This window comes from Henckelia pumila, chromosome 3 (genome assembly GCF_033568475.1).
Source record: "Henckelia pumila isolate YLH828 chromosome 3, ASM3356847v2, whole genome shotgun sequence".
Taxonomy (NCBI): Eukaryota; Viridiplantae; Streptophyta; class Magnoliopsida; order Lamiales; family Gesneriaceae; genus Henckelia; species Henckelia pumila.
In genome coordinates, this window is record NC_133122.1 from 195,147,026 (window position 1) to 195,172,074 (window position 25,049).

The 25,049-nt window shown below is 33.8% G+C and overlaps 3 protein-coding genes across 5 annotated transcripts; all 3 read left to right on the plus strand.

Moving 5' to 3' along the window:
* The first annotated feature begins 4,917 nt into the window (after positions 1-4,917).
* On the plus strand, positions 4,918-12,676 carry LOC140886925 (sodium/hydrogen exchanger 6-like). Its single transcript, XM_073293846.1, has 22 exons — positions 4,918-5,276; positions 5,382-5,433; positions 5,547-5,606; positions 5,725-5,749; positions 5,856-5,941; positions 6,061-6,172; positions 7,305-7,367; positions 7,501-7,520; positions 7,597-7,694; positions 8,868-8,896; positions 8,992-9,023; positions 9,106-9,153; positions 9,252-9,312; positions 9,413-9,510; positions 9,609-9,684; positions 9,778-9,797; positions 9,966-10,063; positions 10,225-10,334; positions 10,833-10,916; positions 11,393-11,484; positions 11,818-11,897; positions 12,258-12,676. The coding sequence occupies exons 1-22, from the start codon at positions 5,096-5,098 to the stop codon at positions 12,296-12,298; spliced, it is 1,566 nt and encodes a 521-aa protein (XP_073149947.1). The 5' UTR covers positions 4,918-5,095; the 3' UTR covers positions 12,299-12,676.
* Positions 12,677-14,474: 1,798 nt separating this feature from the next.
* On the plus strand, positions 14,475-17,853 carry LOC140892558 (protein ENDOSPERM DEFECTIVE 1-like). The gene is made up of 6 exons (XM_073301486.1): positions 14,475-15,533; positions 16,051-16,170; positions 16,699-16,815; positions 16,919-17,008; positions 17,255-17,362; positions 17,497-17,853. Exons 1-6 carry the CDS (start codon positions 14,586-14,588, stop codon positions 17,572-17,574), a joined length of 1,461 nt encoding a protein of 486 aa, XP_073157587.1. The 5' UTR covers positions 14,475-14,585; the 3' UTR covers positions 17,575-17,853.
* Positions 17,854-21,865: 4,012 nt separating this feature from the next.
* LOC140891743 (uncharacterized protein At3g52155, chloroplastic) lies at positions 21,866-24,754 on the plus strand. 3 transcript variants are annotated; one of them, XM_073300369.1, is made up of 6 exons: positions 22,190-22,381; positions 22,465-22,503; positions 22,576-22,675; positions 22,764-22,943; positions 23,153-23,270; positions 24,278-24,754. In XM_073300369.1, the coding sequence occupies exons 2-6, from the start codon at positions 22,479-22,481 to the stop codon at positions 24,338-24,340; spliced, it is 486 nt and encodes a 161-aa protein (XP_073156470.1). In that variant the 5' UTR covers positions 22,190-22,381; positions 22,465-22,478; the 3' UTR covers positions 24,341-24,754. The 3 variants fall into 3 exon arrangements, with proteins under 3 accessions (XP_073156469.1, XP_073156468.1, XP_073156470.1); XM_073300368.1 differs by lacking the exons at positions 22,190-22,381; positions 22,465-22,503 and adding an exon at positions 21,866-22,180 and having other exon boundaries at positions 23,153-23,309; XM_073300367.1 differs by lacking the exons at positions 22,190-22,381; positions 22,465-22,503 and adding an exon at positions 21,867-22,180.
* Positions 24,755-25,049: the final 295 nt, after the last annotated feature.

The following is a 25,049-nucleotide window of genomic DNA, read 5'->3' on the forward strand; positions in this document are numbered from 1 at the left end:
TTAAAAGTCAATGTTTTTATTTAATGGGCCGGTTAATCCCATTAGTATTATAAAAGAGGGTTAACGTTCAGTTGAGGGATAAATTTTCTCCTCTCCCTAGCCGCCAACCCCATCCTTTCTCCCCAATCTTTCACGTTGCACTATAGAGAAAGATTGTTCAACGATCCATTCGTGAAAAGACCAGATTGAGTTCCTGAGGTACCGATTACTCCCTACCAAGAATATTGTAAGTTATGTATATTGCATTAATTCTATTAAAATTTAAAAAATGTGATATAGAACTGTGAAACGTGAATCGTTCTTGATGTTTGATTAAAGATTTTTGAGAAATATGTTGGTAGATTCTCGAGAAAAAGACGTTTGGATATGAATATTCTTGATGTATATCTTTTTAGTTTAAAGCTTTTGAAGTTGTGGTGTTCTCAAGTGAATCCTTTCAAGTTTTTAAGAATTTTCGTGTGGAAAATCAAGGTTCCAATTAATGAACGTTTTGTCTAAATATTTTTTAGATTTGATGAAAAATATGTATAAATCTGAGAATTATAGTGTGTATAGTTTGAATTAAAAGTTTGTATGTAAATATTTTGCAGATGGATGTTTTGGGTGATCTTTTTCAATTTTTTTGAAGTTTTTCATGTGTTTGATCATAAATTTCAATGAGTGAGTAAGTATCATTGAAAATGATCGAAAAAGACCGAAAAAAAGTAAAGGAAATATAGTAACATGGTCTTATTTTACAACATTAAGTAATTAAAAACCATTAAGGATGGATTAAGGACTTGATTTGGATTAATATATGATTTTTAAGAAATTTGGTTCGGGTGGGTTCGGATGGTCTGAACCCAGTTCGGAAGGTCCGAAGACTTCGGAAGAAACGATTGAGTTCGGAGGGTCAGGGTGAGTTCGGACGATCCGAACTCCATTAGCTTAGTGTCCGATGTGTTTTCAACTTGAGCTTGACACGTGGTTGCGATCGGACGATCCAAAGTCCTAGATCGGACGGTCCGAAGTGTTGTCGAGACAAATGGTGAAGATTTTGACACCTGCTGTTGCATGTGATCCGAAGTAGGGATCGGAGCATCCGATCAACTGCAATCAGGCACGTGACCATGCATGCAGGATCAAAGCGTCTGATCCCTAGTTTGGACGATCTGATATCCGCTTATAAATAAGGGGTTCGAGATTCAGAAATTCGCATCAATTCCATCTTCTTTCCTCTCGATTCTCACTATTTTTATAGGGTTTTAGTCTTCATTGGTGTGGGGCGGAGTCTTGGCGAGGCATCCGAAATTCGTAGAGGAGTTGTGCCCAAGTTCTGGGGCATTCAACATCAACGGGCCGACGACGAACGAATGTATAATCCAAGATCCTATAAATAGTTTGGGAGTATCAATTAGCTTAGTTAAGACTTTTAGATATTGTTTAGTGATATAATAATCTGATGATTATAGGCTTGGACAATAGAGCTGGTGTAACTTGCCTGATAGAATTGAGGTATGAAAGTATTGTTCGAGATATTCAGACTGAGTATGCATGTATTTTGTGTTGTATTGTTTATATGACATTATTTTATCTGCATATTATTTGTCATGATATTATGCTTGAATTGGCATTTGAGCTTGTAGCCTTGAGATAACATGTAGTTGGGTGCTCACCCTATGTGTAGTAGATGATTGGACACTTGGACTCGTGATCAGGTCACCTATATCCACATTAGGTATGTGAGCCACTTACTGGTGCGATGGCACGGAGTGCTACATACCTGGGTGTCGAGTTTGTGAGAAGGATTCTTGACCTTGTTTCTTGGTATCTCGTACACTTGCATTCACGCACATATAATATTTGTATACTCATACTTTCGTGCTGATCGTTTTATGCTCACGTTCGCATTTTGGTTTTGGACACTTTATTCCACGGGACAGGTCTCGGTCTTGATAGAGCAAGAGGTTCAGGGAGACCGTAGTTGCAGGTTGGCAGCAGTGGTGGAGACAGGTTCCAGTGCGGGATTTTAGCATTTGATTTTGAGTTGTTGATACACAAATATTCGATATGGTTAATAATTTTAGATTTATTTCTCTTGGGTTATTTAAACTATTTAATTCCGCTGGTTTATTTTGATTTTGTTAAGTTAATTGCATACCTAAGTTTCTGATTAGTAGGTGATCACGGAGCGGATCGCTACAGAAAATGATTTTCGTACCCTGCGCGTCGCTGCCAGCGGAAAGCAACACCAGTGCAGGGTTGCTATTTTTGTAGCGCCCCCGCACTGGGGGTCGCATTGGTGCACCACTTTTTGGGTGCCCCAGCGCCCACTGTAGCGCACGGGTGCCATTTTTTGGCGCCCTTGCATCGACACTTCTGCCCCGGAAAAATATTTTTGCCATTTGGAATCCTAAATTCATGTGTTATGATATTTTAAGGTGTTTTGAGTATTTTTTAGAATTTCTATGCAAAAAATTTCAAAGTTGATGTCAAGAATGAAAAAATGACTCACGTGGATTGGTTTAGTTATGTTAGTATGTTATCACGAAAGTTAGGATCATTATGAAAACATGAAATTTTATGAATGTAAAGATGATGTTCTCATTTTTATTAGCACACATGATATTTAAGTGCATGATATGTTGAGTTTCAAGTTATTTTCAAAGTTTATGATGATATGATGATTTTAAAATATTTTTAAGTATGTTTCATGAACGATAAGAATTGTTACGAAACAAATTTTTTATGATGAGTATGATGAAGTAATGATAAAGTTTATGAATAAAATGCTTATGACGATGATGTTTATGATGAAAAAGTATGATGAAGTTGATGATGTTATGATGATGCATGAAAATATTTTTGATGTTGTATGTGTTCTTGTGGTAGAAATACGAGATTGATATTCCGGATGAGCTCCAGAGGAACCTTTCCAAAAAATTAAGGTGCGCATATTAGTCAAGATCTATATGGGCGGTATTCGGTGCGCATATTCACCAAGTCTAGTATGGATGACACATCTATATGCTTGTTGTACAACGACCGTGATCACGAAAATCCCATGTGCTCATGTGATATGTTTACCACAATTGCATGTATCTTATAACCTTAAACGACGAGTTTTTATGTTATGTTCATGTTATGACACTGCATTGAGTTTCTAGTTGTCCAAATGAGTTTTGTATGCATTTTCTTGCTGAGTCTTAAAATCCACTATGTTTGATTGGTGCAGTTATATTTGAGATGTCATGAATTAAAAGCTTTGATGGAAAGACTGAAGAGTATAAGCGGCGAAGACATTGCATGACACGATTGTTTTGAAGCTTTGACATTTTAAAGCGAAAAGTTTTACATATGTTTATTGATATTCCGTTGTTACATTATTTTATGTACAATTTTAAAGAAAAGTTTATATTTTAATATTTTCAACGACGGTCTCGCAGCGATGAGTTTTATGGATTTTAAGTTTTAATCTGCTATGCTGTTTATTTCATTGTGATAGTTTTATGCTTAATTTCACGAATGTTTATAAAGTATCTTTCCGTACTTAATTATTTTATTGACATTCACGTTTCATCTGTCTTCTTAAGATTTTAAATGTCGGTTCAGATTTTTAATATAAGTGTGGTTTTTGGCGTGTTCATATAAGAACCAATTGTTAATTATATGGTTGCATCATTTGTTCAAATATTTTTATGCACGTTAGAGTCATTAGATTTTAATTTTATTTCGAGTCATTAAACTTGCAAACACGATACACGCCATGCACTCTTATATTTGAAAATTTTTCTCACATTTTTCTACATCTACAGTCTTATAAATATTTAAAAATACGTGACGTCACATAAAATAATAAAATCAACATCTTTTAATAATTTACACAAAATCTTACTATTTTATTATATTAGAGACCCTTTAATTAACTAACTTTTAATTGATTAACTTGAGATAAAATTATGATTATATCCTAACTTAATTTTCAACAAAACCAAAATTATTAGACAAATTAGTCATTTTATATAATCTCCTCTTTTTTTAGCCACTAGAAACAATATTATTTACCAAAATGATACTCTCTATCTTTGTTTGTATTTTTGAATTTTTATATTAGATATATTTTTTTTGAAAAATTTATATTAGATAATTATCACTCTTAAAATTTTGAATATCTAATTTATAATGTGAGTTTTAAAATAATATGAAAATTAATTAACATAAAAAATTATGTATATGCATGCATCACGTGCAATAGACGCTAGTATTAAAAATCGAAGGAATCAAAAGAAATGAGGTATCGATAATGGTGGAATTTGAAACATTTTTGTATCGATGAATAATATTAAAAGAAATTTATATTTTACAACAAATTAATAAATTTGAAAATACTTGCAACAACGTTTTGGGAATTATGCCAGGAGGTTAGACGTCGTTAACAAAAATTTTCATTTGTTTATCTTTGAATTTTCTTTGTGTTTAAGGTTATTTTGCAAATCATTTTTCAAACTACCCCATCAATCAAATCAAACTATACAAGGGCATGCACAGTTGAGTCTTAGCAAAAAAAAAATGGATGCCACCGTAGCTAACCAATGAGACTAAGTTAGATCCTACTTATACAGACACTGGCTTAACATACATCTAACAGTTAACATTTATCAATAAATGTAGGATTCATTATTTTTTAATAAACATCGCATATATTGATAAATGATAATCTTTATCTATCGAATAGTGCTTGCAAAGATAAGATGAAATTATTATATAAGTTCAAATGATCCGCGAAAAAGATAACATCGAGTCTTTCCTTAGAGTCATACCATTGTATGAATCGATTTGAACAAATATAATTTGACATCGATTTTAGGTATGGTGCACTTTGTTTATTAAAAGTTATGGTTTTCATCTAAATTAAATAATAATTTTTTCTTTAAAGAAAAAGGAAAATAATTTCAGAGGGCCACGAGGCGTGAAATTGCAGGAAGTTGAACTTGATCGAGAATTCCTCTTCCAATCCAATCAAGAAAAGGGACCAAAAAGTCTAACCAACTTAAGGAATTATATTTGCCTTTCTTGATTCGATTCTGGTGTTCTTTGATCATCACCAGGGATCGGCATGGACGAGATGCAGATATCTCCGGCCGACCCGCATGGAAGCCCGGCGAAAGACCAGCAGGCGGCCGGGGTTGGGATTCTTCTGCAAATCATGATGCTCGTTCTTTCATTTGTTCTTGGCCATGTTCTTCGCCGCCACCGCTTCTATTATCTTCCAGAAGCCAGTGCCTCACTTTTAATCGGTTGCGTTATCGTTCACGTTCACTTAGCCCCTTCAAAATCACTGTAAATCTGATTATGATTTTGAGTGTTATGCGGTCTGATGAATATGTGATTTGGGAACACAGGTTTAATTGTCGGTGGGCTCGCTAATGTTTCCAACACTGAAAATAGCATCAGGTCTTATTGCGATCATCAGTTTCTTGTTCTTGACCCTTTTGTAAAACCCTAGTTTCGAATTTCAGGAAGCAACACTGATTCTTTTTATCTCTTCGTTTATCTTGATTTTGCAGGGCATGGTTCAACTTCCACGAAGAGTTTTTCTTCCTGTTTCTGCTGCCCCCGATCATATTATATCCTTGCGAAATGAACTTTCTTTTTCGGTGTAAAACTATATAGAGTGCGTTTTTATTACGCTACCTTCATTTGTTAGCTTGGTGAAGTAATTTCCTTAACTTATTCTGTGATTACTCAGTCGGGGTTCAGTCTACAACCGGTGAGTCTTTGGTTTTAAGTTTTATGTTTTTCTTTAGAATGTAATCATGGAACTGAAGAAGAGAAATTTATATGTATAAGATATGCATCCTGAATTCAATTTGCAGAAACCATTCTTTTCTAACTTTGGCGCCATTGTCACATTTGCTATATTTGGAACTTTGATAGCTTCTGTTGTCACGGGCATTTTAGTGTGAGTATAATTTATATTTGTTGCCTCTACACACACACACATAGCAGTATAGATTTATTCGAGATATGCCTTATTGGAGTAATGCCCCTTATTGAATGCCATAACCTGTCATATTACAGATATCTTGGTGGAGTGACATTTCTAATGTACAAACTTCCATTTGTTGAGTGTCTGATGTTTGGTGCTCTCATCTCGGCTACTGATCCTGTCACTGTTTTATCTATATTTCAGGTGATCCGGTGTTTTAATCACATAGCATCCAAGTTTTGTTTGCTGTTAGCTTGTCAATTCACCATTAAAAACAAAATCTTTGAATAGTTGCTAATCTTGTGAATGGCAATGAGACAAACTTACTTCAGGCTCATCATGAGACAAATAGTAATAGTGTCGCTCATTCATATTGAATTAAAATGATCAAAATTTTAGCATTGGATAATTTTTGCATTAGATTATTGTACACATGTCTGTTAATTTGCTGGCTTCGGTGAAATTATCTGTTTAAGAATAAATGCAAAAGAACTGCCATACATACCAAGGGAAATTTTTATGAGCACACTCTTGTATATCATGAAGGACACACCATCCTGTGCGTTATTTGAAAACAATGTGGGTTTTGTGCTTCTTTCGAATGTTTACTGGAGTTATTATTAACATGATGGTTTATATGACCTGTCACCATTATTATACATGCTTGAAAATGCATTTGCTAGAATTTTGTAAATCATGTTTTAAGTTGAATGTGTTTTTCCATTTTAGCAGCTTCAAGGTGTTATCTTTTACTATGAATTCGTACATCTTCAACCGATTAAAGTAGCTTGTTGTTCATGTTTCTTCTTCTAAAGGGGTATGGCATTGATTTACCCCTTTAAATTTCATTTAAATCAGTGAACCAATAAAAACTATTTTATAGTCAACATATCGATTTCAATCCTGATATTGTAATTCTTTTCTGAAATTTTCAATGGTGCCACGCTGCAAAAATCGATGGAAATCATTGGAACTCTTTTGAGTATCCTTCCCCCACAAAGGATAGACGATAAGATTATCATAGATCATTACACCCAAAGCCTTCCGATGGTTGAATTTTAGTCATCACCTTTAATTCTAGGCCGGGTTAAGTTTGAGATGGCACCTTCTAGTAGCAGGTCTGGGGTTGGTGTCGATTGTAACATGCTCATCTCTGTGTTGATACTCTTTAATTTGGTCTCATGTTTATCTCTGTCAAACAAATGATCAGTTCTTTTTCTGTCATTGACTAATTTTAGAGATGGAAAACAGACGCTTTGCTTCTGCGAATTCAAATCAAAGTATATCTCAATATGATATAATTGTAATTGGCATCTACTTGATATGACTTTTTTAGGAGCTTGGTACGGACGTGAATCTATATGCTTTGGTCTTTGGCGAATCTGTGCTAAATGATGCTGTAAGTCTACTTATATATAATTGTTTCTTGTTGAGGATGCTTCTGTGGAAATATGATATTTTGCATTGGGTGATTTATCTATTCACTTATGTCTTATTTGTTTGCCGGAACTTGCATGTTTAACCATTTGAAGATGGCAATTTCTCTGTACAGGTCAGTTAAATTGCTTCATTCCATCATATGGTGTAATTCTCTTGCATAAGATATTAATTTGGTTCTACACATCCAGGACTATGTCATTGGTAAGGAGCCATGAGTCATCAGGACAGAATTTTTTCATGGTCGTGGTCAGATTTCTTGAGACCTTTGTTGGTTCAATGTCAGCAGGTTTTTATTTGTTTGACCCTTGTCATAATTGAAACTGTCCTTTTATTGTTCATATGTCGTGGTTAAATTTTTCATTAAATGGCAGAAAATCATAAGGATTTTTTCATTTATTTACGTAACAAATTCTCATACTTCATTATTCTCCCTTAAATGTCTTTTTTCTTTGCTGTGGTGACAAAAGTTTCTCGACTGTGTATTTATTTCATACTTCATTATTATAAGTAATCACATTGGAAGCAATATGTCAGTGAGAATAATATCAAAGTCATGATGGACAAGGCAAGCCAATTCTTTGAACTCCTGGCATTTTCTAATTCTCAATGTGGAAATTGGCTTTCGTCTTGCTGAAAAATTAGTTATTAAGACTTAAGTCTAAGGAAGAGTTCAAATGAATTTGTTTGTTAGTTTTTTCAGGAATTATTGTACTGCGACTAGCACTGACTCCATATTGTGGTACCTATTTGTTTAACCCCTTACGCCTTCAATGGCCAAACAACTTATTGCTTTTGTTGAAACCATTCCCAAAAATCGAGTTCATGGGACTTGGCTCAAGAATGGCATTTATATTTTCACGTGCCCTATAAGTTGAAGTCTAGAGTCTAGAGAGTATATGTCCCGTTTCAACATCCAAGGAGAACAAGTGCGTATTGGTTGGCTACAAGGAATACCCAAGATATCAAGTTGAACACGTTCAAGTAGATTGGTCTTTGGGCAAACAATCGATACCAAAGACCAATTCAATGAAATTTTGTCAATGGTGGTTTTGAACGTTTAACCTCTAGCTGATACCATGTTGAAACTTATTCTTACCAGAAGCACGAGCTTATGGAATGTGACCCGGTAATTGTATTTATACTTTAATTGATAATTGATAGATTTTAATATAAATTTGTGAAACTACTCAAGTTGCTCAATTAACTCTTCAAACCTCTATCCCATTGCATATATGTGAGTGGCTGCTTGTTTCACTTATCCTCCTGCTCAATTAATATACATGTTCTATTCCCATCATTCTGTCATATTTGGTGTTAGTGACTTTCTTGGTCCAATGAATTCTTGTATTTGGTGAATTTCCCAGTGTATCTGTAACTGAAAAATTTACACTGCTTTACACCATCTGTGTTGAAGATTCGCACCCATCGAGCTAACTGTAATCTGTTTCTATATCCACAGGGGTTGGAGTTGGATTCACTTCTGCTTTGATATCCTTTTTTCAATTATTTTCTCTTAGGTCGCCACTTTCTTGCAATGATCTTTTCCTCATGGTCTATTTCTTGAATTCTTAACTCCCCAGAACCTTTTCAAGTATGCTGGTTTGGATATTGACAAGTAAGTATATTTTTCAAATAGAATCAAATTCAAGTTTCAGATCTAATTAAACGAGGTACTTACTGCATCATGATATTTACAGTCTTCAGAACTTGGAGTGCTGTTTATTTGTCCTTTTTCCGTATTTCTCGTAAGTCACTTTGGCATTCTTCCATATAGTTTTACAAAATCGGTGTGTTTAGGAGTTTTTCGTACTTATTTGTGTTTTTGTCGTGTTTGAATTTTTAGGTATATGCTAGCTGAAGGACTTGGCCTCTCGGGAATTGTATCTATATTGTTCACCGGAATAGTAAGTGAAACTAAATAGTTATGCCTTATTGGTCTTTAATTTTGTGCTTGTTTCTTTGTTTTGGTAGATGACCTTAGCTCATGGACTTCTTACATTTCAGGTCATGAAGCACTATGGTTTCTCAAACTTGTCGGACAGTTCGCAGAAATTTGTGTCCGCTTTTTTCCATCTAATATCATCATTGGCTGAAACTTTTATGTAAGCAATCTGTTAGTTCATTTAACTTTTCTTTGAGTTCCTTTGACCTTTTTGGCTTTTTTCTATTGTTGGGCCTGCTTTTTTGGTCTGTCTTGCAGATTTATATACATGGGATTTGATATTGCGATGGAAAAACATAGCTGGTCACATGTTGGATTTATCTTTTTCTCAATCGTATCCACAATTGTATTTGTTCCAAGCTACTTGGTGTTTTGCTATGCTGATATCACACTATTATTTTCCTTAACTTGCTCTAACTTACATCAGCTATTCATTGGGATTGCCAGGTATATTTGCTTTGCCTTCTAAACTTAAAATGAGTTTATTGTTATCAACTTTATCGTTATGTACATATTGATGCCAATTTTCTCCTATGCAGTTTTATTATAAGACATGGATAATGTAGTGTTGGATTATGACCCCTGCTAAACTTTCTTATACTTTTTTCTATGAAGAGCTACAAATGTGTTCTCGTGCGCTTACTTGGTGAACTTGGTTAGACCCGCAAATCGGAAAATACCAATGAAGCATCAGAAAGCACTCTGGTATAGTGGTGAGTGGCTGAAAAACCATTGGTGGTCTGCAAACAGATATCTCTTGCATATCCAACACTTTTGCTAGCATGCCTTTTTTAAGTACTCCCACTTTAACAATTATACAATCATGTAGATACCCTCTTGACTGCTCAAACTTGTGATTTTTATTTTATCACAGGGCTCCGAGGGGCTATGGCTTTTGCCTTGGCTCTTCAATCGATTCATGATCTTCCAGATGGCCATGGTCAGACAATCTTTACTGCCACAACTGCGATAGTTGTTTTGACTGTGAGTGTAGTGATCTGTTCTAACTATTACTAGTTTAAGGTGGATCATTGCTACATTCATGAAGCATAATGGTACCATGTTTTTTGTATGATAATCCAACGTTTTTTTTATGCATAGTTCCCTCAAAGGTAATATGCCTAATTGGTTTTAGAAGTTTAAGATGAAAGTATTAGTGTCTTGTTTGTCGCCTAACTGTTACCCAGGGTTTTACTTGATTAGATCAACTATTCCATTGTTAATTTGATCTTAAACTCGCAGGTAATTCTGTTTTCATAAATATCTCTGCAAATGGAATATCTGTATGTTATAGATTTAATTGGTTTAGCTAGCAGATGTTCCCTAGAAAACTCAGTTTTGCACATGGACATACAGAGGCTTTTTATTTCTTAATATTCTCAGGTAGAATTAATTTAACTAGTAGATGGGGCCCACCACTTCATTTTTTGCACATAAATATAATTTTTTGTCTTGATATTTTTGGGTGGTTGCAATTTTCAGGTTTTGTTAATAGGAGGCTCTACAGGAACCATGCTGGAAGCTTTAGAAGTTGTGGGTGACGACCATGATGGACCATTGGGAGAAGTAAGTAAAAATGTCAATTTAACTGTCACTCTCCCATCTTTTGAGGCGAAAAGTTGGTGCATGTGTTTCATTGAAAATTGTACACACTCAAGTTTGGTTCGGCTGAATGTATTATTTCTGCCCATCTTTTTCATTTTCATTCTCGTTTCCTTCACTGCAAAGCCGCGACTTGAGGAAACCGAGGTGTGCAATATGCTGATTTTAGGGAAAAGTGGTCCCTCCTGTTGTGGAATCCATTTAGAGGAGTCTGCAAGAACTTGTACATTCTTTTTAACACAGTGGAACATGGCATGTGCTGAATTGCTGAAAGCATCGTGGTATCATATGGTGGAAAACTAGAAGCACATCTCTTGAATTCATTCCTTAATGTTGGACCATGTTTTACACATGATTTTAAAATTGTTTTTTGTTAGATATAACCAATTTTTTAAAAATAGACTAAATTATCCCCTATAAATTTTACTCTTTACTTGCAGAGCTTTGAGACGAGTTACCGAGCCCCTTCTTACGAGGGGGAACCTTCATCTGGAAACAGGTTCAAGATGAAACTGAAGGAGTTCCACAAAAGGTAGCTACAAGTGATTTCCAACTTTTGCCTACATTATTTTCTTTTTTTTTTAAAAAAAAATGGAAACAATATGATATGATATTATATTAAAAAAGGAAGATAGTTACGAAAAGGGGGACCAGAGATCCACGCAAGATAAGGTAAAAGTCAGAGTCAAATTAATGAAGTATTAAACTCCAATACCTATAAAATCTGTAACCGCAAAAGTTTGGAAACCGGCAATCTTCGAAGTTCAGTTTGGAACCCTGAATTTTATCCCGTCCCAAAGATCTTCAAGCCTACATTGTTTTCTTCATTTTGATGTATTGTCAAATTCTTGTTTCACTGTTGCAGCACGACTTCTTTTACTGCGATAGACCGGAACTATCTCACTCCTTTCTTTAAAACTCAAAGCGGTGATGAAGATGAGCATGGTAAGATACATTCTGGATTATCTTCACCATTCTATATTTTGCAAGTTAGGTAATAATAATTAGTACGAGTCTCAGAGATATTCTTGTTGTATGGCTCTGCCTCTGCTGCGCGGCTGACATTGATCCGTTCTGTTCATGGGTTGTGTACTTGACAGTCTTAGAGCCAGATTTTAAAATAACATTTAAGAGTTGCATGTTTATGTACACAAGCATGAGTGATTCGATTCTGTGAGATTGTGTACTGCAAACAGTAGCATGCCCATTTAGATTAAGTGGACACGAGTTTGTTTACTCTTCATCACATTATTTTTTTTGCCTTTTCCCTTTGCCTTGACCTGTTATTTTCAAATGTTTGAACAGATGATTTTTTGGGTGATTCTAGCAGGGGAGCATTTCGTTGACTCTACCAATCATGATTTCACTCATTCTGCAAGATAGAATGACTCCATTAAGTTGCATGTGGTGTCCCGACTACTAATCCTGATCTCACTCATCCTGCGAGATAGAAATAACTATTGTACATAGTTGCACTTGGCGTACCAAGCCAGAGACTTAAAGCGACAAGTTCGGGGTACCAGAACCTTCTTACTGTTAGAAGTATACATCCATAAAATTATTGATTAGGAAAATTTTAGTACAGAAAAGATAGTCCTTCCCAGGAGCGCTGAGCTGCACTCGAGGTCTCTTATGAGGCAAACTTGATTTCTGTAAAACATTGTTTAATGAGCTTGACGTTGGATCAGGTTTTGAGGTGGTGGTGATGATCATGATTTCAGATATCCATTTTCAATTGAATTTTGTAGAGCATGAAGTTTTATCTTTTGTTTAGTCTCGATAATTTCTTGAATTTTCATCTGCTGATACAAAGGAATGATCCCTTTGCCAGGATTTAGACAATTTTTTTTTCTCGAGGACTATTACATCTGCTTATATTCCCGCGTTGGTCAAATTGGGCGTTTGTGCTCCGAAGGCAATTTTCATTATAACATCTGATTATTTGCGATGTAAGGTTTTGATTTTGTTACTAAACGTCTAACTTTGTTATCTAGTAGACCCTATTTTTACGTGTTGGTATCAGGTGCGACATCTTGATAAGAAAAGAACAATGCTAAAGGGATAACAAATACAGTATACAACGTTATTTATAACAATAATATCGTGAGATTTTGTTGTTTTATCGCGATATTTTATATTTAATGTATTGTGAGATTTTGATAAATTAAATTCTTGTATTGAATTTTTTGTGTGGTAAAATTTGGTGTACAAATTTCGTTGTACCTGTAACATTACTCCATAGAAAATATGAAAATAAAAAATAAAATGAACATTGAGATTCATGTTGAAAACACCACATGAAAAGATTTACATTTATGCATTTACAAACAAAACAAATACCTAAACAAAATCAACATAAAACCGGGTAAAGTAACACAATCTATATCCAATCGTGGGTCTATAGCATGGGCCACCCCAAGGGCAGCCCTTGGGGTAGCATAGAACTTCCCCTCATCCACCGTGACATGTTAAAATCTTTCACGTTCACGCAATTCATACCGTTTGGTTTGAGTGATAGGATAAGTAATTCATAGATAAGTAATATAATGTAAATTAAAAATAAATAGGAAAAAATAGTTAATACATTATTTGATTTGATGGATAGATTATAATTTATTTGATTTAATTGATGTAAAATTATTAATTAATAAATAGATAAATAATATGACGAAAATAAGACGAAATTAATTGGGATAAGTTATACATAGATTAATAATACATCAAACCAAACAATGCCTCTGGCCGAAAAAATCAACGAGAGCACCAATTATAGGAAGCGAATTCGAGATCGCTAATCTCCTCAAGAAGGGGTGAGATTTAGAGAGAATGCAAGATACAAGAAGAATTTTAGATTTCATACATGTCCAGTATTCTCTACAAGTATGAGTTATTGTTCTATTTATACTCTCTATTATAGTAACCGTCTTTCTACTATCTCTTATACAATCATTTAAAACTAGAATTTATTTGGAGTCAACTTTCTACGTCTGACTTGCTTTTCTCTTTTGGCTTATTTTCTCCGTAATCGTATCATTTACAATACACGATTATGGTCATTGCTCCCTTTGATCTGATCATTTTCTTGAAAAGTTCCACTGATTTTAACTAATCACGGGTTGTCACGCCGCCACCCCAAGGGCAGTGCCCTTGGGATAGCATAAAACTCACCGTGGATGAGATGTTCTTATAATGTAGAAAATTCTTAATCTACATTTAAATTGAGGGTCCATATATTTTTATGGATCTCACAAGTTTTAACAATTTTAGATCATTGAATTTAATATTATGGTACTATTAACTATCCTAACACTTTACATATTTAAATTCTTTATGGATTAATTTGATACTTAACGATAATGAAATCAAAAATTAATGTATTACCTGATTCGGACCATTCGGGTCAATCCGCGAACAAGTTTAATTTATAGAATAGTAGGAATAGAACCGTTATCTGTGGAGCACGGCGAACATTTTGCTAACGGCTAGTTTTTCAATCTTTTGTTGTCTTTGTTGGTGAAAGGGTTCCCAATTATGATTTTGTGATTTTGTGAAATACCATTTTCATCGTTGGAGGCTTCGAACTTTTTTAATCATCGAACGAACGTAATTGGATTTGAATTCTTTTTCTCCTAAATGGCGGGCGTAGCAGCGTCGGATTTGATTGGGGAGCCGCCTGCTCCGCCTCCCACCCAACGGCGGCCAAGAGTGAGGGAGGTTAGTTCTCGCTTCATGTCTCCTCTTACCCAACCCAATTCATCCCCGAACCATCGCGACCACTCCCGGTCCAAATCCGTTCAGAGGCGGCGAACAGACGAGAACCACATCCCAGAGACTAATCGTAGCTTGGATAAATCTTTGGGTCTCGGTGTTCCTACTGTTCAGAGAAAACAACCGCCGCAACGAGTGAAGCAGCAGTATAAGGAAACCGGTGACGATCACCAGCTTTCAAATTTTATGGTTTCGTCAAGACCTGACACGCCAATCGCCAGCGGCACCGATAGAATGGTTCAGTCTCGATATAGGCAAGTTTTTAATAGTGTCAATCGTTCAAATTCGTCTACTAGTGGCAGAAATGGATGCACGCAGGTATCAGCGGCAGCTAGGCTATTGCAAGAAGTGACTTCTGATATGGAAAAGAAGCTTTCTAAGATCTCAACATCGAGGGATGATTCTGATTCATGTAGAGTTACTTTTACAGATCAGAGCAGTTCTTCATGCCCAAATTCACCCCTCTGCGTGCCAACAAGTAAGCTGCGGAGTGGTCCTGATACGCGGTCTTCTATGCCAGATGTGGATAAATGGACTGCAGAAAGGAATCCTAGTAATGCTGGCACAATTCCGAGTGATTTCACACGTTCCTTGAACTTTTCGTCTTCTTTGAAGGTGGGGGTAGGTACTTCATTGCCTCCTCATCCTTCTTTCAGCATAAAGTCGGGGCTTGATGTCAGGAAAGGCAAAAAGCTATCCAGTCATTCAGAAGATGTGCATTCTCTCAAGATCTTAAGTAACCATCATCTGCAATGGCGATTGGCAAATGCAAAAGCAGAGGCTTCCATTCGTGCTCAACAACAGGAAGCTGAGGTTTGTTGTGATCTGCGAGCCCTCGTCCCTAGATTTTTTTAGAATTATTATTGCTGTTATTTAGAATATGATTTGGGCAAGAGCGACAAAAGCCTTTGGAAAACTATGGCTTAGGGTTTCTTAAATTAGTTAAAAATTTTGACTGCTATTCTTGCCCCCTGCTATGATTGAAATCAGAGGTTTTGGTTCCAGTTCATGTTCTTGTGGGGTATGCTCGTGCCTATTGAGTTCCAAATCTGAACTTGGTTCCTTCTTTTCTAGTTAGGTAACACCTAGAAGCAAATCCCAAACACCTAGAAGCAAATCCCAAACACTACCTTAGTACTACTCGATCAGATTTTCAGTTGGATCAATTTGAGTTTGTTTTGCTTATGTACCATTTTCATTCCATCCTGTAAATAGAGATTGACACCTTATTTTGAGTATCATAATCCCCTTCACAACATGGCAATACTTGACAATTTCCAATTCAATGTTAATTTTGCTGATTAGTAGTCTTCTTTTTCTTTCCTATCAGAAAAAACTCTATTCACTTGGATGCGAGATAACAAATAAACGCCAAGATGTGCAAAGGAAACGCAACGAACTTTCAGCATTGAGAGGAATACAAACTCTGACTTCAATTGTTGAGGCTCAGGTAATAACAAAATAATACTTTGAAATATATCATTTCAGCATTGTCTAGCAAAACTACTGTTCACAAATCTTGTATCCAAGTTACATTTAGAAAGCCTTTCTTTCACAACTTTCCAACTCACAGACCGCTTATACAGCAATCTATTTCATCCAATCAAGCATAACACGAATTTTAGTATTCTTTACTAAGAGAAAGAAGGAAAGATTACTCCCGCTAATAATAAATATCTGCCAAAAAAATCATTTCACGTCATCAGCTCAATATTTTTGTAGTGCCTTTTGCCATTTCAGTCTTTTTTGCTCACGCCTGGCTAAAAGACAATGTTCGTCTGTGATCATGATTGGCTTTCTCACACCCAGCAAATACAAAATGCCACTATGATGATTATCTTCTAACTGCTTTATTCATTTTAAACTGCATTATAAAGAGTTGCAGTAAAATATTTATCTTCTAGCTGCTTTATTCATTTTAAACTGCATTATAAAGAGTTGCAGTAAAATATTTACGTGTACCTGTATTCTGATTTAGATGCCATATCTTGATGAATGGTCTACAACGGAAGAGGATTACACTTCTTCTTTGTCAGGCATAACACACGCATTGCTCAGTTCATCTGCCAGACTTCCAGTCAGTGGCGAAGTGCGGGTGAGATCTAGTTTCCAGTGTTTTCACTTCACTAATTATCTTTGTTTCCTTTATTTGGTGCTTTTATGCGATGGACTAAGCTCTATGGAAGTAATATTTTCAGGCTGATGTCGAGGAGCTAGAGAATGCTATGAGTTCAGCTTATAAAGTCGTTGAGTCAATAGGTTCTCGTGTTCAGAGATTCATGGAAAAAGTAAGATCTGTGCATCCTTCAGTTATCTATCTTATATCTACATCTAGTGCATTTCCTGTTGAAGTTAGGAGAATCTTTAAGCATATATACCATAATGTTCAATGAGTATACATCATGAATTTAAGCCAGGAAATCTGTTCGATGGAAAAATAAATAGCAAAAGACTAAATATGTTTTAGAAGAAGAACAATATGTATGTGGTGTATTACGATGATATCGAAATCAAAACCTTTCTTCTCACCACAGGCTGAAGAAATGGATGGTTCAGTTTCAGAACTAGCCAGGATGGTTGGCAGAGAAAGAGTTCATATCGAAGAGTGCGGCGATCTTTTAGCCAAAACATGTAAATCACAGGTTTGTTACTAAATACCTCATTGGCCTGACTATCAAAAAGGGTTTGTTGTTTCGGAGTTGAAGAAACTAAGGCTCGAGAAAGCTAAAGGACAAGCTAGTAAACACTAAATATGACCTGACATTTATTTTTGCAGGTGGAAGAGTGCAGCCTGAGGGGAACTTTAATCCAACTCCATCATATCTCAACCACAACAGTGAGTACAGAAGAATGAAGCTCAATAATGCATAAATCCATGGTCGTCTCGCCAGCAACGAGGTCTGGAAGTTTTGAGCTAATCGTACTCTTGATTCAAAAATTTCATCAAGAAGTACGAAATGTATGATTTTTTTTTAGCACAAGTATGAAATACGTTATTTTGTACCCGTGCTAATACATGAATAAAACTGTATGATTCAGTGACTTCTTATTCATGAAGCCAATTGGCCATAACCATTTCTCTCTGTTGTAAAGTCTAGTCTCAAGGTATACGTAGGTTGTAATTGGACATAAGAATTTGATTTGAACGAAAGATTTGAATTTGGGGAATTTTGTTTTATGAAATCCAATATTTATCCAAACAAATCAAAACATTTAAAATCATGGCTTTGACGTAAGTCAAGACTTCACCTCAGTGCCAAATATGTCGTGCTCTTATACGAGTTTAAAATAAAAAGTTATACTTTTGACATAAAAAATAACATTATTATGAACTATTCAATTAAGATATCTATTTCACATAATTTAACCGTGATATTGTTTCACAAATTTTTTTTTGTACATTAAATAAAGATAAAATAGAAGTTTATACATAAATTTATTACTCTATTACTATTATAAATATGTGTGTTTTATTGTAAATTTACATGGTTACCCTTTCATTACTATATAAGATTAATGTGTTTTTTTTCCATTTATTTATTCGTGTGACTCTTCAATTAACTATTTACATAAAAATTATACTATGAACTCTTTCATATAAAAAATTAAAATATTGTTAGTATTTTTAAAAATATATATAAATATCCTTTCAAATATATATATATATATATATATATATATATATATAAATATGTGAGTTTAACATTTGACTCTTCAATTAAATTATTTATTTAAGCATTATGCTATAAAATCTTTCAAATAAAAAATTAAAATGAAATTAATATTTTTTAAATTTTTTTTTCACTATGAATATGTGATTTTCATTGTGAATTTACGTGACTACCGTTTTTCTTATTACCTAATGAATGTTTTTTTTCTTAATTATTTATTCATGTGACTCTTCAATTAAATTATTTGTTTAAAAATTATACTATGTACTCTTTCAAATAAATTTTTTTTAAAAATATTTTACTTTGATTTTTAATTTATCGTATTCGATTATTTACTTCACAGATGAACCAACACATGGAATACTAATAATAATAATAAATTTTGGTATCTTACAAGATATTATATGTATGTATACTTAAAATAAAAAAAATCCATATTTTATTTTTCATATTAATCTATCTTTTATCTATTCTATTACTATTATGAGTATAGGAGAGTAAGAATTATGATTAACTGAAATATTTTTTTACACACTAATTTTCTTGAAGTTCACTTATATATTTTATACATCTACTATTTATTATTTGCTCATTTTCTAATTTGAGTTTTTCCTACAAAATATATTTAATTTATTCACACTATTTTTCTAGATCTTACAAGACATTTTATGAATACTTAAAATATAAAATTTACATCGTGTAATTTATTTTTTCTATTAATTTATCGATGGTCTATTCTATTACAATTATAAATATATAAATAATAATTATGAATTAACTTAAATATTTTTTTACACACTATTTTATTTTTTTCACTTTCATATTTTGTGTATATACTATTTATTATTTGCTCATTTTCTTATTTGAGTTTTTCTTTCAAAATATATTTAATTTATTTAATCTAAACTATTTTTCTATTAATCTTACAAGATAGTATATGAGTACTTAAAATAAAAAAAATCCTACAAATATATTTAACTTATTTAATGCAAATTATTTTTTTATTAATCTTACAAGATAATAATAATAATAATAATAATAATAATAATAATAATAATAATAATAATAATAATAATAATAATAATATATGGATATATACTTAAAATATAAAAATGTACACAATGTAATTTATTTTTTACATATTATTTTTTCTGTTAATATATTAGTTATTATCAATTATATATTAATTACTATTACAAAATATAATCAATTTATATATCCTTTTTTAATCACCTAATTATGAGTTTAATTAAATATTCTTATTTTTCATAAACTATTTTTCTATAAATTTTACAATATATTATATGAATATTTAAATAAAAAATTGTATAATGTACTTCATACTTAAATGTCTACGTTTTTTACACATTGTTTATCTACTAATAATACAAAATAATATATGGATATTAAAAATAAATAAATGAAATAATTCAAATATATATGAAATATAAATATTGCGCTACAAATACAATCAAATAATATTTTTACTTAAATTTTGTTATTCTACGTTATTTTTCTTGTCAAACTCATCGAATATGAGTTCAAAATATATTAAATTAGCAAACTAATGATGTCACTGATCGAATAACCCGAATTCTTGAATTGTATAATTAGTTTTTGTTTTGATAATTTGTTTCATTTGGAAATTTAACTCACAATAAACTATTATTAGAACTTAAGGTGGAAAAAAAATTCAAAACATGATCATACATGACTAAATCACTAACTCATACATAAAAAACAATTATCAACATACTGTATTGAAAATTTTCTAATTAATTAAATACATATATTAAAAAATTCTAATTAATTAAGCTAACGTCATTTATAATTATCATATTTTGTCTTTGAACTAACACCATTATTCTTCAGATTTTTATCATAATTTTATGTCAGCATGTTAATCTTGAATCTTAATTTTGATGTATATTTTAGTTTGTAAATAGTTCTTAAATTATGATTCAATAAATTTATTTTGACTTATAAATATTGATATTTGGAATATAATTAATTGTAGATGTATATTGTATGCATTCAATACATATAATCATTAATATAAAAGTTCAAAAAAAAACCATTAAACGTGAACTACACAAGATATATAAAAAAACTACATAATTAAACAAAAAGTAACACAAGTAAAAACTAAATAATTGTCTATTACCTATAGCTTACTAATATTGAATTCTCAAAATTGGAAAAAGTGAGAGGCTTTATTTAGTTAAAAAAAAAAATTAAAAACTAACATTTGATTGAGCTACAATGATTCACTACAAAATTAGTGGAGTAAAAGATGCAACACAACGTGAACTATTGAAAACATTAAATGAGTTAAGCTGTATAAAACTCAAATATACAAGTATCTCTTTTAGTGTAAATTAAGAGTTCACTCACCTTAAGTAGTTATGTTGCATCATTGCAAAAATTCAAAGTTCATAGACTGTACTTGTGATGTCCGAGACTGGCAAGAGGGTGAAGAGTAATCGTCGGTGTCAAGAAGTTAAAAGAATTAAGCGGCTCTTGACAGGCTTCTAGGAGAAGAAGAACTTGAATGAACCGATTTTATACCAAAATGAAAGAGGTCTGAGACTACGTAGGTATGTGACTGAACGGTTTGAGCTTGAAAATTTTGATAGAAACTACTCATATCATCAAGGTGAATATCTTCTTTTCGAGATCCCATCGTATTAGAACTCCAAAGTTAAACATGTTTGACTTGAGCAAACAATTATAGGATGGGCGACCCCTTGAGAAGTTTCAGAGGATCGTGCGAGTGGGGACGTACATAAGCATGCTGAAAAGATTCGTGTTGATATAGTGGAGATAGTCGTCGGATCTGAAATGTTATAGTTTGTATCATTGATTGCCCAAAAAATATATTGAGAGAATAATACATATAACAAAAGACCAAAAAAAATGTAATGAAATCCATAATAAGTCAAACAAAAGAAAATGATATGATAAAAAAACATTACAAAATTTAGTCCATTTTTTTTAAAAAATAATTAAACAAATATGTTTATTTCAAGATCGATTTGAAAGTAATTATTTAACATGAATTATCAAAAGTTTCAATATTGCTGTCATAACAATTTTGTAGAATTGTCTAATTTTGTTTTGAATTATATTACTCCAACACGTGTTTTCTACGTGCGTTCATTGTTGCTAGTTTTTTTAAATGTGTGTGAAAAAACTTAAAAAAGATTAAACTTTATATAATCGAGACGCATAGAGTGATAGTATTAGACTATTAGTTAAAAGAAACCGTCCGAGTTTGCTAATATAAACCACTAATTTTGCGGATTCGATCCTCGTGTGGAGCATATTCCATATTATTAGATATGCTTTGGACGTTGGTCATATTTCTCCTTTCCTCAGTCCCCTGTCACTCATAAACATACTTCTATTGTGTGTCTCTACTCTAACTCATGTGAAATAGGTGCCCTTCGAAATCAACCTTTTTAAAGCTAGAAACCACTAAAGTCGTTTGTTTCTGGAGGCGCGAATTGTAAAATCGTTAGAGAGTTCATAGAAATATCAGGTTGGGCAAAAACATTTGTCAATTTTGTTTGTCCGCCATGTGTTCCGCCGTGCTGATGCCGCTCAGTAGCGCCAGCGCATTGCAATTATCCAAAGGAGGAGGAAAATCATCGGTTTTCGTAAGGAATTCGGTCGCTGTCGGTACGACGGAAGGGCAAATCTCGACGGAGACTCCGCCGGATGCTGTCGCTCGCCGTCTGATATTACTACGCCACGCTAAGAGTTCCTGGGAGAATCGTTCGCTCCGAGGTACTTATGTGACGGAAATGACGGAATCAGTAAATTAAGCCAGTGCTTAGCAGTTGTAGATTATGCATTTGAGCTGTGGATAATGTGCACGGCAGCATATTTAATTTGGAAGTACCTCCATTACCTTGACATGAATTTCCTAGAACCTGCATTTTATTTGCTTATGTTTGGGTAGACGCAAATACTTAATCAGCAGGGGAGGTTCGATCTATTTTGGCTTTTTTAAAACTTGCATTTTTATGAAAATTACTCGTTTTCATTTATAAATTCCATCTTGATCATAGTTTCCTGGAAGAGGATGCAAAATGTTCAAGAGAAGCACGGTTTGTTCTAAATACTTTGCTTAGAAAGTTGGACAAGTCAATTGCATAAAATTTGTATTACTTGTCTAATAGATCATGATCGCCCTTTGAGTAAATCCGGACGAGCTGATGCCGTCAAACTTTCCCAGAAACTTAAAGAAATGGGCTGGATTCCTGAACTTATTTTGTCCAGGTTGGGGTTGCCTCTCAATATAATCTACCAAAATGAACAAACTGAACCTCATTTCAATACTTCATTCAATTTTGGTGGGTTTATGCAGTGATGCACAGAGGACTCGGGAGACATTGAAAATTATGCAGGAGCAAGTGCAAGGCTTCTTGGAAGCTAAAGTACATTTTATTTCGAGCTTTTACTCAGTTGCTGCAATGGATGGGCAAACTGCTGAACATCTGCAGCAGGCTATTTGTAGTTACTCGGGAGATGAGATCCTTACGATAATGTGAGCTCTTCTGACTGTAACTTCTTTGGCATTGTGTTGGTAAACCCGGATGCTGCCAATCTTTATATGAACTTTATTTCTTTTATTACTTTTCATGCTAGTGCACCACATTCCAGTAAAATGAAACTGAAACTTGTGGTGATTGCGTAAAAGAAAAGTAGAATTTAGTGAAAAGTTTGTTTTGGATTTGATTTGAATATACTGTGCAGGTGTATGGGGCATAATAAGGGTTGGGAAGAAGCTGCATCTATGCTTTCAGGTTCCTCCATAAATCTGAAGACTTGCAATGCTGCGTTGTTGGAAGCAACTGGAAAATCATGGGAAGAGGTTATCCCTACTACTTAATTGTCCATGGATCCCATCCTTGTAATGTTCTGTTTCTTCACCTCTTGAATTATATTAAGTTTGCTTACAAAGCCATTGTAAATGCTATCTCACAAATGGCACAGGTTTTTGAAGAAGAAAAGGTGACTATTGTTTTGCGACGATTGAATGGAGACTTTAACTTTTCACTAGTAATAGAATTTGTGGATGCGACATTTGAAACCCTAAAATCACTCAGTAACTTGATTTATCGTGTGGTCGTGGCTCAATGGTGTTGTCTTTATACCTTGATGCAGTTGCATCGTTGCGTCTCCATGCTCTTAAGAAAGGGGTTAATAGTTTTCAGAAGGTGTCCATAGGCTTCGTAACGGTCTTTTACATTCTAGTGCTAGAACTGGCAATTAATGTTAAATGAACAAGTTTGTTCAAGTTGATATCCACCTTAGTTGGAGGAACCAGGTGTATGGATTCTTCAGAGTTACACGTGATTTGTCATGTATCAGCTTTTGACACGAAGCCTTTCTCTTCTTGTTAACTCACAAAATAATGGAGCCTGCAAAGAAGATTGAAGATTTTAGTTGTATAACAAGATTGATGACTATGTTGGCATATGGCTGGATAATATTTTTCAAATGAATTGGTTGAATGTACAATGGCGCAACGATGTACTACTTCCATGAAAGGTGTAAAGGGAAAATTTGTCCACAGCAACAATGAGATGTCTGGTTATTTAACCTTCACTTTCACGTGTAAATGTTGTTGAGACATATAGTTGCTGCTAAATTTTCTGACGTAACCAAAGCTTGGTCGATGACGTTCTCGTCAATTAGCTTTAATTTGTCAACATCATTGTCTACTCCTTTTTTCTACAACTTTAATGTTAACCTTGCAACTATTCAAATTTACATAAGTAGAATTTGGCTCAAGGAATCCTCTTTTTTGGTGGCAATTGAAGGCATGCGCTGTTTATTTTATTTACTCCCCATCTAACTCTTAGTTTTCATATTCAGGCATTTTCGCTGGCTGGATTTGGTGGGTGGAAGCTTCTTGGCGTCGTGAAGCCGGACACTTAACTCAACCACTCATTCACATGAAACCAACACCCTTAACTTTTGACTCACTCACAGTTCTCCTTGGATGTAAGCAGGTTTTCAACCAATCCTGGAGGAATTGTCCAAATTTTGCTAAGGTGGCAAGCACATGGTCTCGGGAAATTTTTAGTACCATCCTGATAAAGCTGAAGTTCCATTTCTTGGCATACAAAAGAAATTTGTCAATATCCCCCAACTGTGAATGTGCGTTAGCTTTTGCCGTGTATCATCTGTGCTAAGTGCTACACTGATATGTAGCAAAGTTGTTGGTAATGACAATGGTGTTGTCATTTATTTTGTGCTACGCATAGTGGAAACATTATTCCATCCATACTTTGATCGCTCGAACTTGAATTTTGTTCCATCAGTGTCAAGAGAGTTAATTTTAAATTTTAACGAGGGATGATTTGGTGTTTGTTGTGGAGTCAATTTGTTTAAATTACGGCTCATTTCCTACTCTTTGATATGCATATCATGTTTTTAAAGAATTTTAAACAAATAAACATTGTGGTTATAAAATTTTATCGACCGATGGAGGTCCTCTTACATAGAGATGTCAAAACCGATGAGGTCGGTTGTGTTGGCTCATTCATCTTATCATAACAAAAATAGACGAGTAGGATTAGATTTATTTAAGTGGTCCATTTGGAGGCAAGTTAAAATGGGCCAGACCATGCGGCTTAAGCGGATG

Coding starts and splice junctions, on each gene's coding strand:
- LOC140886925 (XM_073293846.1), top strand. CDS start 5,096: ATGGACGAGATGCAGATATCTCCGGCCGACCCGCATGGAAGCCCGGCG. Junction 5,607..5,724: donor CTGCTGCCCCCGATCATATT/ATATCCTTGCGA, acceptor TTCTGTGATTAC/TCAGTCGGGGTTCAGTCTAC. Junction 6,173..7,304: donor CTGTTTTATCTATATTTCAG/GTGATCCGGTGT, acceptor TGACTTTTTTAG/GAGCTTGGTACGGACGTGAA.
- LOC140892558 (XM_073301486.1), top strand. CDS start 14,586: ATGGCGGGCGTAGCAGCGTCGGATTTGATTGGGGAGCCGCCTGCTCCG. Junction 17,009..17,254: donor TTCAGAGATTCATGGAAAAA/GTAAGATCTGTG, acceptor TTCTCACCACAG/GCTGAAGAAATGGATGGTTC. Junction 17,363..17,496: donor CCAAAACATGTAAATCACAG/GTTTGTTACTAA, acceptor TTATTTTTGCAG/GTGGAAGAGTGCAGCCTGAG.
- LOC140891743 (XM_073300367.1), top strand. CDS start 21,970: ATGTGTTCCGCCGTGCTGATGCCGCTCAGTAGCGCCAGCGCATTGCAA. Junction 22,181..22,575: donor GGAGAATCGTTCGCTCCGAG/GTACTTATGTGA, acceptor CTTGTCTAATAG/ATCATGATCGCCCTTTGAGT. Junction 22,676..22,763: donor CCTGAACTTATTTTGTCCAG/GTTGGGGTTGCC, acceptor GGGTTTATGCAG/TGATGCACAGAGGACTCGGG.